General features: G+C 48.8%; 9 protein-coding genes across 9 annotated transcripts; 3 read left to right on the forward strand and 6 right to left on the reverse strand.

Moving 5' to 3' along the window:
- Positions 1-464: 464 nt before the first annotated feature.
- KD926_005144 (radical SAM enzyme) lies at positions 465-1,469 on the reverse strand (the record flags this gene model as incomplete). The annotated part of the gene is made up of 1 exon (XM_053095450.1): positions 465-1,469. One exon carries the CDS (start codon positions 1,467-1,469, stop codon positions 465-467), a length of 1,005 nt encoding a protein of 334 aa, XP_052949875.1.
- A 373-nt stretch (positions 1,470-1,842) lies between these two features.
- Positions 1,843-2,469, forward strand: KD926_005145 (ATP/GTP-binding protein; the record flags this gene model as incomplete). Its single annotated transcript, XM_053095451.1, has 1 exon — positions 1,843-2,469. The coding sequence occupies one exon, from the start codon at positions 1,843-1,845 to the stop codon at positions 2,467-2,469; it is 627 nt and encodes a 208-aa protein (XP_052949876.1).
- A 228-nt stretch (positions 2,470-2,697) lies between these two features.
- KD926_005146 (thiamine-triphosphatase) lies at positions 2,698-3,303 on the reverse strand (the record flags this gene model as incomplete). Its single annotated transcript, XM_053095452.1, has 1 exon — positions 2,698-3,303. One exon carries the CDS (start codon positions 3,301-3,303, stop codon positions 2,698-2,700), a length of 606 nt encoding a protein of 201 aa, XP_052949877.1.
- A 289-nt stretch (positions 3,304-3,592) lies between these two features.
- KD926_005147 (P-loop containing nucleoside triphosphate hydrolase protein) lies at positions 3,593-4,392 on the forward strand (the record flags this gene model as incomplete). The annotated part of the gene is made up of 4 exons (XM_053095453.1): positions 3,593-3,686; positions 3,744-4,024; positions 4,084-4,269; positions 4,324-4,392. The coding sequence occupies 4 exons, from the start codon at positions 3,593-3,595 to the stop codon at positions 4,390-4,392; spliced, it is 630 nt and encodes a 209-aa protein (XP_052949878.1).
- A 393-nt stretch (positions 4,393-4,785) lies between these two features.
- On the reverse strand, positions 4,786-5,363 carry KD926_005148 (Cyanovirin-N; the record flags this gene model as incomplete). The annotated part of the gene is made up of 3 exons (XM_053095454.1): positions 4,786-4,898; positions 4,961-5,070; positions 5,131-5,363. The coding sequence occupies 3 exons, from the start codon at positions 5,361-5,363 to the stop codon at positions 4,786-4,788; spliced, it is 456 nt and encodes a 151-aa protein (XP_052949879.1).
- A 1,866-nt stretch (positions 5,364-7,229) lies between these two features.
- On the reverse strand, positions 7,230-8,888 carry KD926_005149 (MFS general substrate transporter; the record flags this gene model as incomplete). Its single annotated transcript, XM_053095455.1, has 3 exons — positions 7,230-8,210; positions 8,280-8,567; positions 8,631-8,888. 3 exons carry the CDS (start codon positions 8,886-8,888, stop codon positions 7,230-7,232), a joined length of 1,527 nt encoding a protein of 508 aa, XP_052949880.1.
- Positions 8,889-9,532: 644 nt separating this feature from the next.
- On the reverse strand, positions 9,533-11,245 carry KD926_005150 (fungal specific transcription factor domain-containing protein; the record flags this gene model as incomplete). The annotated part of the gene is made up of 2 exons (XM_053095456.1): positions 9,533-11,168; positions 11,223-11,245. The coding sequence occupies 2 exons, from the start codon at positions 11,243-11,245 to the stop codon at positions 9,533-9,535; spliced, it is 1,659 nt and encodes a 552-aa protein (XP_052949881.1).
- A 2,299-nt stretch (positions 11,246-13,544) lies between these two features.
- KD926_005151 (uncharacterized protein) lies at positions 13,545-16,046 on the forward strand (the record flags this gene model as incomplete). Its single annotated transcript, XM_053095457.1, has 2 exons — positions 13,545-15,732; positions 15,799-16,046. 2 exons carry the CDS (start codon positions 13,545-13,547, stop codon positions 16,044-16,046), a joined length of 2,436 nt encoding a protein of 811 aa, XP_052949882.1.
- A 399-nt stretch (positions 16,047-16,445) lies between these two features.
- Positions 16,446-17,424, reverse strand: KD926_005152 (putative MFS monocarboxylate transporter; the record flags this gene model as incomplete). Its single annotated transcript, XM_053095459.1, has 3 exons — positions 16,446-16,586; positions 16,672-16,990; positions 17,234-17,424. 3 exons carry the CDS (start codon positions 17,422-17,424, stop codon positions 16,446-16,448), a joined length of 651 nt encoding a protein of 216 aa, XP_052949883.1.
- Positions 17,425-17,631: the final 207 nt, after the last annotated feature.

The following is a 17,631-nucleotide window of genomic DNA, read 5'->3' on the forward strand; positions in this document are numbered from 1 at the left end:
GGTAGAGGATGTTCATCCTTTGGTGGTTGTTTCGCATAAATCCCGAAGTGGTCGACGCTTCGGGGTGTTATAAAGCAGTTTCATGAGTCGAACCGGTTCTGATCGCTATAGAGTAAAAGAATTAGCTCGAGTCGATGGTGTAAAGGATAAAACGGCTGAGAAAAGCCGTTGTATGAACCAAAAACCTCTCATGAGCTCCATTTATGGATGAACTCCCTTCCTAAGCGGGAAAAGAACGAAATTCCTATGCTCTCCCGTATTACTTATCATACGTATTACTTATCATAAAGGGTGATGTGCAAGGGTATTTGTCACGGAAGAGAGAAAAAAGAACAAAATGATATTGTAGCTGTTGAGTAACCAATATTTATTGCCACAGACCACCGGTTAAGTACCAACCCTATGAATGACGGCGCAGCGCCCCAACCGTATCAAATAGTGAATAATACAAAGGCCAGAATCAATCACCACTCGAGATTCGGATCTTTCTCAGAACAGGAAGGCTCCTCGCGAGTCCATTCATAGATACCTCCCCTGGACACAAACCCAGACTCATCCCAATAGACACTGTCAAGGGCATCTTTGACCGTAACCTTTAAGATTGATGCCGACGGCTTTTTTCCAGAGCGATCGAGGAAACGCATATACTCATCAAGGATCAGGTATGTTTTCGCCATGAGGCTGTTGGGCTCGGCAACGAAGGAGGTCTGGTGGCGATGCTTGGCACAGAAAAGTTCGTACTCCTCGTCGGTGATGGTGAATTTTCGGGCATCTCGGAGGGTCTCTGAGGAGTTGTTCTCTCCCTCAACAATTAGAACCTGAAAACATTTCCACCGAAAGGGCTGCAATTTATCGATGAACTCGTTCATGTCTTCCTCGAAGTTCAGCTTGCAGACGACGGTGTTGAGCTTGAACTTGATTCCATATTTCTTGCAAAGGTCTCGAATCTCAAAGAGCTTGTCCACCTGATTGCCCGATCCACGACCAATCTTGATGTTTGTGGCTTCGGTGAAAGAATCGCACGAGACCGCGAGGATGTCGATATTTTTTCCGTGCTTGGCTAAGAAGGCTTCGGTGACCAGACTTCCATTTGTAACGATAGAAACAGATTCAAGATGAAGAAATTCTTTGCAGTAGTCTATCATCTCGCCAAGAAACTTGAGGTGCAAAAAGGGTTCACCACCAGCAAAATTGATTTTCTTCATTCCGGCGGCTTTGAGGGCGAACAGACCGCTTCTTGCATTCGCTGGAGCTTCAATGTGTGAAGTCTTGGCGGTATGGAAACAAAAACCACAGGATTTGTTGCACAGCCTGCTGAAATGGAAGTTGACAGAGACGGGGATCTTGCTTTTAGGGGAGAAGAAATATTTGAAAAGTTTCTGGGAAAGATAGATAATAAGAATGGTGGTGATGAAGACCAAGTTGGCGTTCACAGAGTATGAACCGATGGCCATGGTGTTGGAAAGCATTTTGCAAATGGCTAATGATGGCAAAGGAGGAGAGGGGGATGTGGGATGATAGAAGGATAATAAATGAGACTGGGAAAAGCGGCTATAAATAATAATCCGTCAGCAAACGCAACGTTACGCCAGGAGCAATCGCATCGTCGCCAGAAACCATCGCATCACGGCCAGTAACAATCGCATCGTGGTCAAGCACTAACCCCAACGAAATATCTCGCTGCCTACTCAGCCATAATCCCCAGTGGACCTCCCAGTGAAGTCATCTCTTCCTAACCTCTTTCCATCCACCAGAGATCTCTCCATATTATCCAGCAGCTACTACGCTGGCCTCCCTCTAAACCAAGACCAAAATCCATCAAATACTCAACGAACAATCATCATGGCGGCGCCACTGATCCCAAAGAACATCTACATCGTCGGAGCCCACTCTACTGGAAAAACTACTCTCATTGAGGCGCTGAAGGTGCATTTGACCCTCGGCCTCGTCAGACAAATCTTCGGTCCCACCGTCGATCGCCCTAACTACCTCGCGGAGGTTGTCAGAATGGTCATGTATATGTACGACTATAACGCGAACGATATCCGCGACCCGGTGAAAGGCTACATGTTGCAACTGCGCACCCTCTTGAACCAGTGGGGTATGGAGTCCATCTTCAACAATCATTGGATGATCTCTGACAGATCCGGCATCGACCCTATCGTCTACGCTCATGTCTTCCTCGGCGGCGACGAATCCAGCAGACTGCTCGAGACGCCTGCATGGAGAGTCCTTCGCGACAGAATGAGACAAGGTCTGGTAATTCTTTGCGAGCCCTGCAACGCGACCTGGCTTTCCAGCGACCCGGTCAGAGTTGCTCTCCACAAAGACGAATGGTACATCCTCACCCTCGCATTCAGAGTTATGCTTCGGGAGCAAGGTATAAACTTTGTGACTATCCCGGCGAACATGGAGGACATGGGAGATCGTGTTCAGTTTGTGGAAGGGCTCATCAGATCTGGAATTTGAAATTACTGAACAGTCTTGTCATGTATGTACTTGGCGATTCTTGGGAGGTCTGGACACCATCTGGATTTTCTGAACACCGACACTCTTGTCATTTATGTACTTGGGGATGCTTGACATGTCTGCCCACCATCGGGCTTTTTGTTCGACACAGGAGTAGTTTGAATGGGACAATTCTGCGGATAGAATGATCATGCAAGCAGATACGTCGAACATCCCTCTCTATACACTCTATCTTCCGCCGAATCTTTCGAAGTAAGCTGTCAGCTTTCCCTTAGGCTCACCGGGACAGAAAGCCCATGTGTATCTCTCCATGAACCTAGTAATTCTTTCATCCATCTCAGCCATCTTGAAACTCTTGTAGAGCTCCAAGTCATCGCCGCAATATCTGATCGGATATTCCAACTCCACTTCACCCACAGTGTGACCGAAGTCGGTGACGTCCTGGACGATGTTGAATTCTTTGTCGGCAACCCAGCGCTTGCGTAGAGTTGAAAAGGCGGCCATCTGGCTCAATCCGAATGCTTCTCCTTGGACGTTTCTGGGGTATCCAGGAAGCTGGGACAAGTAGCGAAAGATCTGGTCATGTCCTGAGAGTTCTAGGAACTTGGAGTTGTTGTAGTCGCCGCCACGTCTGATCTTGGCTTGCCAGTCGCCGTTGCGCTGACGCACCCAGACTCCCTTGGATGAGAGGAAGCTGGAATCATCGTAGTAGACGTCGTGGAAGGTCTTTCTGCCGCGGGATTCGATGTTTTGGAACGGCGGGATTGCCTCGTAATGAAGCAGGTTGCTGACCCTGAGGCAGGTGAACTTGCGCTCCACTTCGAGAATCATCATCTCGGCGAGTTGACCGGATATACCGGATGACTTTTGGTAGGGTTTGAGAGGTTTTTTGAGGTGAGGAAAGCCGAGAAGGAACTGCAGCTCTTTGTGAGGGTGTAGTGCCGAGCCACATGCGGGTCTACTACGGTGACAAGGGGATTCACTGCACGCGTTACACGCTGATCTGCGGTTGTTTGCCTCATTCATGCGTCGCTGCGTATTCTTTGTCCTCTTTCTCTACGTAGAACTTTTCCATTTCTCTCTCCCCCCAGAGCTTCTGTCCGGGCATACACAATCAGCCAAGATGCCTTCAAAAGTCCCCGAGCGCCAAAACTACTTCCTGCGTTCATCACGAAACAGGGTGCCCTTTCAGCATTTCTCTCGCATTTTAATCATTGGTTAGTCCTATCTTCTATTCCCACTATGCCCCCAAGTCTCTAACAGGAAGGTTACAGGGGCCCCCGGCGCAGGCAAGGGATCACTCTGCTCCAAGCTCGCGACCCAGTATGGCTTCCATCACCTTTCTATCGGCGATCTCCTGAGAGAGCAAGCGGCATCCGGGTCTCTCAGACCTGATCTGGTCAGAGCCATTCAGAACAGTGTCTTGCTAGAGATCGATGACCTTGTCCTCATCCTCAAGCACGCCATCGAAGAGCTCGGTAGGGCGGGTAAAAGGCGACTTTTGATCGATGGTGTTCCCCGTTCCCTTGATCAGACAGCGCATATAGAGAGCGCGGTAAGTTTAAAAATTCAATCAATACCCCATGACCGTCTGTGTATCTAACGTGAGTTCAGGTTGGCTTGCCTGATCTTGTTCTGTTCTTTGATTGTCCCGAAGATCTCGCCAAGCAGCGGGTCCTTACCAGAAACATCCCGGGTAGAGTCGGTGACGTGGAGAGCTTTGATGCGCGATACAAGCACTATGCCGAGGAGAATGAAAAGATCATTCAACGTTATAAGGAGAAGGGATTGCTGCTGACGGTAAGGCTGTCGACCCGATCCAGTCTCTTGGTGGCGTTTACTAACGACCTCTAGATTGACACAAGCGGCGATGTTGAATCTTCTTACGCCAACTTGCTTCAGGCTCTGCGGTCCAGGATTTGAATAATACTGGGAAGAAATGTGCTTTTCTTTTGTTGCACTTACCCTAATGCGCGACATGGTGCGGGTGTATTCTTAAGGAAGGGAAAGTCGACCGAGGGGTACGTAGTGAAATGATATTGAAGATACCTGGTTCCTCTTTCCTTTAAAACAAGTACATAAATGAATTTCTGACCCCGAACACCCAAATAGTCTTTTACTGCCTGAGCCATGAATTAAAAACACGAGACACTCTAGGGTATCCAGTCCTTGCGCCAAGAATATTTAGTTTCGATGGAAGGCAATTAACCTTAGGATTGCATGATGCATCTCAACGCAGCCAGAGATTTAAAAAGAGCTGGAAACGGAGACGAAGCCATGGAACCACCAGATAGTGGATATACCCATGCGAATAACTTAGAGATCATCGCATTGGATATCTCCGGACCATCCACCGACACACTCGGAGTCCACGCCTCCATCCTCAACATCACAGTGCAGATGTCCATTGACATTGCGAATGGCGCCGTCTATACAGAATTAGACGACCCTCTCTCTCCCTCAAAAATGAAAAACCAAGAAATAAACTTACTCAAGTCCACATCCACCAGGTGTCGTTCTCCCGAGCCGTCCTGACAGAAACAGGACAATGTGCCATCCCAGCTAGCGGAGCACATCTCGCATCGGCCTGACATGCCACCGCTATTTTTTTTTCAATATGGTTAGTTACAGATCAGGAATAGCATGTAGCAGGAGGCATACTTCTTGCGGGGGACAATAGAACCATCATCAATGACAGCGTAGCAATCGCTCAAATCAAGGGTGGTTCGTTCGTAGAAAGAATTTCCGTCATCATCCTTGCCGGCACATTCGATGTCAAGAATGGGTTCCCCGGAGAACATAGTCATAGGGTCCTTGCAGCTACCGGAGTAACCACCGTCTGCGACGACAACCGTAGAGAAGGTGAAAATGGAAAGAGCGGACAAGAAATGCATCTTGATATGTTGTATTCAAAGAAAGTAATTCAGTTGGATGAAAAAAGAATGAGCGAATGGATCAAAAAGTGACTGAAAGAATGAATTGTTTTCCTGCTGTGAGTGTTGAGAAGGGAAATGGTCATGAGAGGCAAGCCTCCTTTGTACAGGGCTCTCAGGGTGGATTAATCGTGGGGGTTGTGACTGTTGTCGGCCTGGCCGACGCATTGGACCCATTTCCGTCCCAATCTACAGTATCCACCCGCCACGATATTCGGGTGTTCATAGTCCAAAGCACTCAGCCTGATGCTATCTGGTTTTCCTTGGGCAGATTGATATCTCCACTTAATATTGATGATGCGTAGCCCCTGACAGCTGCGGACATTTTGCGATCTATCTCCGGTTTCAATAGAATTAGGAACACCTGCTATAACCTAAGCGCCCAATAAACCACCCACTGCACCACATCACTGTAGGCGTAAGGTGTAATTCCGGACCTTCTTCTTTTTCTTTTCTCCCCTTGTTTTTCTCGAGTCGGATTGTGATGATAGCCCGTTGACGGCCATCACACGTCATGAGCGAAATACTCACACCCCTATTTGGACCCCAAGCAGCGCAGAAACCGCGCCCTGGCTACTCTAAACTAATCTCAGATCTAGTCCGCATGAATTAGGATTCTTGCCGATCCTGCTAATTTAGCCCCCATACTTGGCGTGCTTAGCCCCCTACTAGTTTGAGCCTCGGAAAGTTATAGCCAATTATGGATGATCAATCCCTTTTCGCAGGATTATTCTTCCATTTAACCGCAAGAGGAAGATACTTGAGCGATTTCTCCTTTTGAATCTGGTCTTGTAAAGCCCAATGTTCATAATCTAATGTTTGTAGAACAGTTCTGGACAAGAGCGTTGTTGAACATTGTCTCGAATACCTCCAAATGTGAAAAAAATTGCCATCTGAAATAAGCTGGGCCTTGACGAAGACACGTGTAAAAGACTCGAGGTCTTCCGGAGTCGGATAACAAGGAATATTCAAGAGACTATTCTAGAAGCGCAGGGTCCACTCAGAAGGTGATGTCAACCGAAGTGGGTCAGTGTTACATACAATGGGGTCCAATTCGTTAACCTATCATTTTCATACCTCCTGTTGGTTCTTCTGCACTAAAATGCTTATTACTCTTTAAATCCTAGGGGTTAAGCTTGACCGTGGTATCTTCGCCCCCCGAAGTACGTATCTATACCATACCATGCCGGCATTACTAGGCCCCAGGGGCTTTTAATCAAGATTTTCCGTGGACAGGATAAATTTCGCTCTTTTTTCCTGGTTGCTGTTTCGACCTATATTGACGATATTGGGCTTACTTGAAAATATTCCTATTGCCATGGCCCATAACATACCATTTGGTGGGGGTGTCTCATCCTCCATTTCATCCTTTATTCTGGGACGAATCAGGAAATTTCTGTACTACGTCCGATACTCCGAGATAAATCATTTTTTGCGTGGTTTCCCAGTAGTCGTTTATTCAAAAATGTTGATGGTAATCGGCCCGTTCGCGACGGCCCGAGTCAGGGTTTTGGGGGTCATGTGCAATTTAATTTTGGGCCGTTTTGCAAGAAAGGCACTTCAATATGTCAACATTTTGATACAGGAACTAATGTAGGTGTGAAATTTCCTTTGGCGATTTCCTGACCCCGTGGCACAGCTAATACCCAAAATGGAAAGAAAGGTAACCAATGAAGAGAAACAATGAATGCAATACTCGCATGCACTAACAAACCGAGCTAACAATCCTTCAGCCATACTCTGAAACAGAATTCTCGAGGTCTGACATGAAAAAGCGTTGAAATTGACCAGCGATCCCAATTTCTATTCTCGTCAAGCCTCACTCACTCACTCCCCTGACACCTCCCTCAACCTCCCCTCCCTCCATCTCAGACCAGATCTAATAACCAGGCCAATGAACGGGCTAAAAGCAAGCCAAACCCCGGCTATTACAACGCCCATCCACCCGATTCCAGCGATGCGGTTCAAAGGACCGGTAAGCGCCACACCCCCGGCCCCCATCCAGCATCGAGACAGGTTCAGCGCCGCAGAGGCGGTGCCCGGTCTTTGCTGATTCAAATCCATGATCAGATTATTGAAGCAGGAATATGCGCATGAGCTACCAAATGATTGAAAGAATAGAAATATCAAGGGCACCGCGAGATGTGTTTGGATTTGCAGGGTCCAGGCATATACGAGTAGCATGATACCGGAGAAGATGATGAATGGGATGCCGAGTTGGAGACGAGCGCGCTCGATAGGGAAGCCTGTGAGATCTTGCTGTTTGTCCTTGGAGATTTCGATTCCGAGCATACGAGCGTGACGACGGAAGTTCCAGTCGAGTAGACGGCCAATGACCACAACGGATGACATCGTGCCGAAACCGGTGGAGAAATAGCACAGACTGCCTTGCAGTGTGGTGAGGTTGTACTTCATTTGCAGTTGGTCGGGCATGCTGGATAAAACCATGTAAGTGCTTGCGTAGATGGAGCCGCTGTATAAAAGAAGAATAGACGTCTCCTTATCGGTGAAGAACAGACTTAGTGATCGCAAGGGGTTGATTTCAGATATGTGGAATTTGTGGGAGCCGTTGGGAGACTGAGACTGGATCGTGTTGACATGGTCCCCGTTGCTTCGCAACCAAGTATGAAGATAGGAGATTATGCACGTGTTCCATTTCGGGGCGGCTATGGAACCATTTCCGACGATTTTGCGACTTGTCTCGGGGAGGAAGATGAGGAGGATAACGAAGACGACTGATGCGAAGATGGTGAGGAACCAGAAGATGGGTCTCCATCCCAGGTATTGACTTAACAATCCACCAATTATCTGTTGACGTACCCTCCAGTTCAGAACAACGATATAAAATACTGACGATGGAGATACGGCAAAGCTTACTGGTGCAAATGTCGGGCCAACCATCCACCCCAGTTGAACATATGAGGTATAACTCCCCCTTTCCGCCGACGTCACAATATCCGAAACTATGGCTTGGGATAGGGGAATTGTTCCACTGATTCCGGCAGCCTGAATACATCGCATTGACATCAAAACTGCATACCTTCCCTTCACAGCTGCACCGATGCTGCCAGCAATGTAGAGGACAAAGCAAATGATAAGCGCGGGCCTGCGACCAGTCTCGTCGGACAAATTCCCTGTGAAGGACGGAGCTATGCCTTGAACTATCTATGGGGTTGAAACGATCAGTTTACTATCGACTCTCGTAGAAAGTCTAAGGTTTCGACTTACTAAGTAGACTGTGATTGTCAGATTGATGTCATTGACTGAAACAGACAACTCTCTTGCAAGCACGGTGATCACGGGGTAGTAGATGCTCGCTGTCAGTGGTGGAAGCACCGTCGTAAAAGCAGCTATTATAACAATAATTATCATCTCCCGCCGATCAAATACTGAGTAAGGAGGCTCTTTATTTGTGTTATATTTCGTGCCTTGTGCATTTGTCGAGTCGGAGACTGATTTCTCGAGTTCGGACATATCGTTTGACATCGTGCGCTCGTTTGGACAGGTCCTTCGGTTGTGATTGAAACATTAGTTCTTGGCTTATTGATATCAAAACATTTCCCTAGTTTCTCTTCCAGCTGACGCTTTCAGTTGCTGGGACAGCTGGAACGCAGATGCGCCGCAAGGAATTCAGTAGGGAGCCAGCGCAGTCGTACGTAGATCGAGCCTGAAGCGAATTAATGAAACCTTTTTGTTGGAATTTTAATAGCGCAGATTCGTAAGATTACCTTAACCGACCCAACTACTGCGTTCAGAAGTTAGTTCTGGGGGGTTATAAACAATATTGGAGTACCGGAGCGGGCACCGAGATGCCGAGATTCGTCCCGGTCTTCGTCCCGGTGCCCTTGGGGAAACCGACCTGAGCCATCTCCCCCGAATATCGGGGATTAAAAACTAATAATATCGCGAGACATGTAACGAATAATGCTCACAGCTCCCCTGCGATGAGGAAGACGTGGCAATACGACCGTCTCATAGATACACGCCGGATTTCGCGCTATCTTGCGCCTCGGGCCTCTATATGAAAGACAAAAACCGTCTAGTAAAAGAAAGAAAAAAAATGACCCAGAGCTAATAGTTTACATGAGAGGTAATCAAACTAGTTAAATCATATTTCCGTGGGACTGGCCTCAGAAGGTATGGTCCGGGTCCAGCAGAAAATCATATTCGTTGAGAAAATATTGATCGAATATCCCATCAGAGACCAGGTTGAGATCTCTCGAGGGGGCATCAGTGGTTGATAACGGGTCCCAGGACTCTGGCACATTTAAAACGGTCGTACTATCCCGTAACTCATTAAATACAACTGTTCTGTGATTGAGAACCTCCTCAATGCCTTTCGTAATGCTGACCAGCAGGTGTTGTGGATGCATGGTTGCCGACACTCGTTTCAGGATAGTCAACAGCGAGATCATCAGACGGTGTGTTTCCTGTGTATCAAGCTGAACGAAACCGGAGAAGCTAGTCGAGACCTTGAGTAGAAATACCACCGCAAACGCTAACATGATGTGAAAGTAGGTCGGTAATCCGTTGAGGAAAGACTCTATCTCATTATCTAAAACCACGGCGCGTAGGATTGATATGGCGGAGAGGACGGCGGAATTAGCAATCTCCTCTAATTCTAAAGATATCCCCTCGGAGTTGAACCTCGATTGGTCGGATCTCACTCCCCGAAGAGCATGCGACCCGAGATAAAGCTTTGCGAAATGGTATTGTATCTCGACTCCTTTCCGCGGATAGTTACCAACGTGGGCATTACGAGTGAACCTATCCATCCATTCTGCACGGAGAGTATCCAAAGTGATTCCCAGACAACGTACATGGGGAATGTCATTTTCGACAAGAGGACGGTCGACGTCGGCCCCGAAGGTGTCATAAATGTTGGAACAGGCACTCCATCGAAGGACCTGACTGACCAGTCGCGCGTCATCCTCGGTGGCATCTTTACATTCCAGAAAGCTGCGCGCATTCCGCACGGCCTCACATTCGCGCGTCATTGGCGGTCGGCCGTAAGGAATGGAAAAGTGATGGTCACACGCGTAAACCGAGTAATATAGCCGAGCCCGAAAATAGTGAGCCCGGTCACCCTTAATAGATTTTGGAAAACTCCTGTGAAGTTGCATTTCAGTAGCAATCCGTACGGCAAGCCCGGCCAATGACCAAGATAAGTCGCTGAGCCAGAAAGCACCGATGCAAAGCGCTCGCACTTCGTCTATGGTGTTCTTTCTGGTGCAACTCATTCCCGCACTGGCAGCGACGAATTCCTTGTATAGCGGTTCAAAGTCCGGAGATGCAACATGCAAAGCGCCCACTGCGCAGACGGCTGTCATAAGGACAGGCGAGGATTCGCGCACAATTTCCATTGTCGAAGTGCTATGGTTCCCTAGGATACGATAGACGAAATGGTCGAGGCGGCTTTGATACTCTATAAAGTATTTCAAAGCATTCGCAGCACTTATGACACCACGAGAGATGATATCTTCAGTGGGCTTGCCTTGCGTATCTCCTATTTGGTGAAGGTATTGTCCGGGAAGAGCACCCGGACTGGAATCCAAATCGACCACGATTCTCCAGCGGTTATCTTCGGCGTTGGAGGGTTGCTGCCCATCGCGATGGTTTGATTCGGAGAAAGTTGTTTTTCTTGTATATCTGTTATCCGTATTCTCTTCGCCTCGTTGAAGACAATCGGGTCCAGATCTACTATTAGCCATGGTCGCCATTGTTTCTTCCAATTTCTGAACCTTCCGTTCCATAGTTTCTTTCCACCTAAGGGAGCAATTAATCAAAAGAGAACATACAATTAAGCATTACAGAACTTACGATACATCACTTTCCAACAACATTTGCAGACTGCGATTTATAGTACAAGGTAGTCCCTTCTTCTTGCATCTTGCACATGGTGGCTCTGAATCGTTCATATGACATTTGATCTAGCTTTCGATAAGCACTATAAAAAATCTGACATTCGCATTTCGAGCAGAGCACACCTTCTGTTTCCGACAAGCTACACAAGCCGTTATTTTCCGAGTTATATCCGGGGGCTTGGGGTCCCCAAAAGCCTCTCGAAGCTGGCGGATGGGAGAAGGACCGCTGAGTTGCTGCCTTGGTGCCTGAGGCTCGGTATCTAAGTTCCTGGTCCGCGGCGCCATGACGGACTCATCCGCCGATTTATCGCACCGCCGATGATATTTTGACCGGTTTCGATCGACCTTAGATCAACAACTGCTGTTTGAAAGAAATGTCTAACGGATGTAATGAATGAATGAGAAGACGGGGATTCAACGGTCGGTGGTCGCCCCGAGGCCTTAGCGATTCAGCACGTGACCGTGGTGTATCAGTCAGCGCGCTAAGCCAACACCGGTTAGGCCAGATGATATGTGACAACTCAGGGGCCACGCAATGTTCACGCATCCAAAGAAGGAGAGAGGTGAGGCAGTCGGGTGCGACCAAGTAATACGCTCGATATTGTTTCACGAGACAGCAGCACCGCAGCATGCAAGTCATCCAGCCATATGCAGGTCCATCCAACGATATGGCCCCCGCGTGCAACCCATTGGCCGGGATACAAGTGAAACATGATCTCCTCAACGGTTGTGAGACATATTGTGCGCATAAGATGAAAAAAAAGGAGTTCTGCATACCAACAGTTCATGCAGCGTGCCAGATAATTGGTGACCAAGCTACTGGGTCTGTCCTGCATTTGATGACTCGGTGAGCCGGATACCGGTTGCCAAAAAGGAGTGAACATCGCTCATTCCCTGCCATGATGGACTCTCTGCGCTATCCGAAGACTCAGGGAAAACCGGCACAATCAGCAGGGTCTCACGGCCTAAATGATGGCTGAAACAGTTGCTGTGTATTTGCCACCATCGACGTGAAGCCCCAATCACGGACACGAAAAGCCCAACGCCATTTAATCGGCCAGGTAGATCAGCCGTATAGCTGAAGATAATTCACCACTGCAACCCTGGCATCCCGAGTCTGGCTTCTGACTGAGACAGCTTATCGCTGGACTTGGTCATGATCATATTCTCAGGTGGTCGGTAGACTACGTTGGCGGGATCCAGCTAAGGTTGAATAACCGCAGCAGTGCAAACCTGACTTAGCATCAGTAGGAGGAACAGAGTGCGCATATTTTGATCTTAATAATGCCCTGCAGCATTAGCCTCCCTATCCGCTGAATATGCAGGACTTCGCCCACGCCAAGAGGCTATTCCATTCATCCCGCGAGCTGACTGGTTGTCACCGCTATAGGGCCATCCCGGTATGCCGCTAATGCACGGTGACTGCCTCAGCACATACATAAGCCTTGATCAATTTTGGGTCACCACCTAATCACGTTCGGCTGCTGCACCAGATCACAGGCCACCGGTTTATGACGTGCATTCTCACCTATTCTTAGAATGCCCATTTTTCTCCCCGCACAGCCATGAATGAAACCAGGATTTCCGGTTTTCGGCCAAAATAATTCTAGGAGCTGAAAATTAATGTGTTCACAGTTGAGGCAGTACATTGGAGTGCAATCAGCATTTCGTCTGCACCTGCAGGAACCATGCGGCCCGTTGTCTCAGTTTGACACAGGTTCGATTCCTGCTTCCATAGTGACTGAATTAAGTTCTCAAGAATAGATGCCTCCTTTCTACCAATAGCATGATCTACAGAGACTCAGGATACAGGAATTATCGCATTGTTGGGATCGGGATCACCCTGGATGAAGGCTGTTTGAGATTGAGCACAACCCCGACCACCTTGTTCTCAAGCTAGATTTTACTTTGTCTAGCACTTATTGTGTTGGCGCAGCACAATGCCTAGAAATCACCTCTCGATGGTCTGCCAACTAATGCACCCAAATCATGAGCTAACACTTTGATATTAATTTGAGGCTGTGAGGCAAATCAGGACACAGACTCAGCTAGAAAGCTGTTGGCAAGGTGTCTTTCACGGTACCAGTTCGCCTTGCCTATCAATGAATACTTGGGATTCTAAAGACAAAGCAAAATTTCTGCCCAGGAGGGTGATATCTGAAACAACAGCCAAGAGAGCCCAAATGGGTATATATATGGCGTTCAGCCATGTCATGAACAATAGGAAAATACAGTCCACTTCACCTCTCCCATCATCAAATTAACAAACTGCAATAAGATGTCACGTCCCCACTTCCCTTCGACTTCCTCTCGAGGTCCCCCCTCCCCTTCTCCTCTCTTCATTCCACGTCAAACAAATAACCAAGGTCAGCATCTTGTCAAACAACCCGAGGACAACGATCTCAGCGGCAAAACGCTGGTCAGCATAGGGTTTCATAGCTCTCCAAGCTCCGAATTCAGCATCCACAGCTCAACGGACCCAAGTTCGGATGAACCCAGTCCTGTTCTTTCTGGACTCGGGATCCACTGTAATGCAGTGAGCCCTCTGAAGGAGCGACCATCGGCGGCTCACCTTCCGCGAGTGAGCAAAGAGACATTGGTACAATCACCTCGTCAACAACATATCTCCAACCCGTCTCGTCGGCACAAAAGCAAAGCTCCGAGTTTGGATGAATTGAAAGATCGACCTTTGCCACCGCTTCCTTTGGAAACTAGGCATAGTCATTCCAGGTCAATGGGCAATGGAGCTCAGCTGCTCCGTCCAAAGGGACAGGAGACCCCGTATGCGTCTTACCAGCGGCGGGTTAAACACTACGCTCTCCCCGCGGAGCCACAACAAAAACACTTCAACACCATTGATCGTGCCTTGGAGCGAGCCAAAGAGGAGCAGAGATGGGTGGATTTGCGTCCACTTGCTCCAGTTGAAGGGGCACTGCGGGAGGGCCGAGTACGGAAAATCAGTCATGGCGCGCGAGTCCGGTCCCAGATCGCGATCCCAGAGAGTGTTGACGAGAATGCCGAGCTGCAGCCGCTGCTGCACACAGAAAGCCCTGTGTCGGAGGAGGCAAAGAAGGTCGAGGTGTCCATAGTCGCAGAAAAGACCCGACCATACTACGTCGACCGCAAGCAATCCAGCCTTCTTGGCCGAGCTGTCCAATGGCTTCGGCCTTCATGGTCACGCGAAAGGCTTCGATCACGGAGTGCCCCTACTCTGAAGAAGCAATTCAACTCAATTTCAGAGAGTGCGGAACCTGCCACAGCACCGAAAAAAGACGCGGAAAAGCCGTTCACTCCACCTGAAGCACCACGTGCCCAACCAGCTCAGCCTTGTCCAACGGAGCCTACTGCACGGAAACCCCGTCCTCATCGCGACTCGGTCACACGCATGAAACGCGTTCTCTCGGCCCTTATGGACGATCGCATCTCCCTCTGTCTGAGCAACCAGTCCAACGCAGAAGATGAGCGAGCTCTGACGCAGCTGCTTCAACGAACACAGCAGCAGCTACTCGAAGGCCTCCGCGACATGCCTCGGTCCCGTGGTAAAAGGAACGAGACCCCGTTCCTCCAATCCACGACGGTATCTCCCATCGCATCCGCTCCGTCTCTGCCCATCCACTCCCGGCAAAGGCGCAGCACACATGAACTTGACAGTAAACCCCTACCTCGTCCTCGAAAGGGGACACCGGCGCCTGCCAAATCCTCGACCTCTGCGCACGTGTCTGTCATGTTTTGTATTCTCCAAGAAGTCGACAACCTAGTGGACCTATTCTCCTTTGCTCTCGTCAACCGTGCCGCATACACAGCACTTAAGTCGCATGAGCTCCCACTCATCAAGTCTACCCTGTGGAAAATGTCCCCCGCCGCTTGGGAACTCCGTGAGATGAGCGAAATCCGCTGGGACAAAGCACCCTACACCGGCGGCCAGAGCCTCGCCGCAACACTGTACATCCGCCATTGCACGATGGACCTGATCAACCACGCACAGATCAAGTTCCTGCTCTATGACCACGCACACCTTATTCTCCGCGAAGACACCTTGGCCGCGATGCGCGATGGCTGCTCCACTCGTGCCATCGAAATTGACGAGGCTATTTGGCGTGTTTGGACGTTTTGTCATCTATTTGGCAACCACAAGAACAGGGAAAACGACATTATGGGGCAGGTACGGTGGCTGAGAGGGGATTGCTTTGTCGAAGGAGACGAGCATGATCTTCCAGCGGTGTGTGCGACGAGTCCCGACCCCAAGGACTTCAATACGGTTTTCTTTTCTCCCCCAAGGGGCTTCGCGGCAGGGAATCGAGGTCTGCTGTCCGAGACACAGTTGCGTGATATGATTGAGATTTGGACTGCGATGGCGTCTTTGTTGGACTTCTTAAGGGACGAGACAGTCCTGGCGAGACGATTCGGGGTTTTTGACGGACTTGATGTTCCGGTTGGGGACAGGAGGTTGGAGAAACAGGCTTTGAGTATGCTTACACTTCCTTCCTTCAAAGCTTTGTTTACGGAATCAAGTCGCTAACTTCGAATATTAGGAGCGTGGTTGAATTACATCCTCACCCTCGGTCCTACTGCGGTCCTTTCGTTGGTCCCATTGGGCCCACGCTCTCCAAAAGAAAGCATATTCTCTCGTGCGAACTCTTATGGCTGGACCAAGTGGACTCCTCCCCTCTCGAGCTCTCTCGAGAATGGCTTCTTTGTTGGTGTGGTAAGTGAATTGCTGTCCGCTATGCAGACTCGGGAAAGGAGGAATAGGAACGCCCAACTGCAGGCCCGGATTTGAATGGCATTGCACACTATGAACTGGATGAAACTTTTGAGTATTCAACTTGGGTACGTAGCAATTATGGGGTTTCCTGTGTACATTAACCGAGTGTAGCATAGTTTCTATATACTTGTAAATAAAAGATTGATATGTAGTCTGTGCAATTTATTCAGTCGCCGAAAACAATTAGCAATATATCCCGATTATTACCGTTCTATTATATAAACCTAAAGCCATATCTTATTCATAACGGTCATGTCAATAGTATTATTTATCTCATTCTAATATCAGCAAGAAAAGCAATCACTCACATTTTCACACCTAGCTAACACTAAATTAAACCCATCTCAACTACCTCCCAATCACATCAACACCTCCCAACAAGGCTGAAACGCTCATAAAGACCACCAGCGAACCCTACGACCCAGCATACGCATCCCCCACGCCTCTCCAATCCGTCTTCATCAACGCGTCACTCCATGGCCGGCTAATCACATTACCAATACCCCTATCCACACAAAGGAAGGCAAAGACCATACCGTCATCCGCATACGGATTCTGTTTTGTCACGGCCATGGAAATAGCCCGCCATGTCGAGGCGAACGATCCGGCAAACAAGCCATATGCCATACAGAAGACATACAACGGGGGCTAAACTCATTGATACGCCCCAGAGCACGAACACCGCGATTGTGCCTCCGATTGTGGATGTCATGATACATGTTGTAGCGTGGTACCGGTCGACGAATGTACCCATTATGGTAGAACCGATGATCGTGCCAATGTTGAAGAGGATGGCGGTTATAGAGGCGTTTCGATTCGAGGCCCCTAGGGTGCGCGCGTACGAGGGTAGATAGATAGTAGGGAGGAAGAAACCGAAGGATTCGAGTGTGTTGCCGAGCTGATAGATGTCAAAAGAGCGTTCTTTCAGGAAGCTGCAATTTAATGGACGGGGGCGGTGGCTAGATGAGATTGGTTTTCGGATTTTGATGAACAATCATAACAGGGGGATGGCTATGATGAAGACCGTTATGGCGAAGATCCGTAACGTGGTTTGGTATCCGTGGGCGTTTAGTAGCAGTTCAAAGACTATGGGGAGGATGATGCCCGAGAGACCGGTTTCTACCTGTTTGCCTGTGAGTATATTAGGGAGGGTTATGTTCGTTTGTGGGGGGCGTGGTGGAGTTTCAAGTAGACTTACTCACATGATGCCAAATGCGAGACCCCTCTTGCGCTCGAACCACTCGTTCATGAAGATGACCAACGGTGTGTATGCGATGCTAGACCCGACGCCGTACAAGATGCCCTGTGAGAGCATCAAGTGCGTGGTAGTCGTTGAGAACGAGCTCATAGCCAGCGCCAGGCACATTATCAAGAACCAACGAGACACGCCCATCGACGAAGGCGAAGATATTTGAGCAAGACACCAAATGCCGGCGGTAAAACAATATAAGTAGCAGTCAGCGCACAGGTTCCGATGACGGCAATATTACTGGATCCTGCGAAGGGCGGATGAGTGCTATAGTAATCCTGAAAGATGCCGAAAGCGAAGCTGAATCCTGATTGTTGTTAGCTACATTCGCAACTCCTCAATAAAAAATAG

The sequence above is a fragment of the Aspergillus affinis genome (genome assembly GCF_023601865.1).
Source record: "Aspergillus affinis strain CMG 70 chromosome Unknown NODE_250_length_19229_cov_87_546418, whole genome shotgun sequence".
In the NCBI taxonomy this organism is placed as follows: domain Eukaryota; kingdom Fungi; phylum Ascomycota; class Eurotiomycetes; order Eurotiales; family Aspergillaceae; genus Aspergillus; species Aspergillus affinis.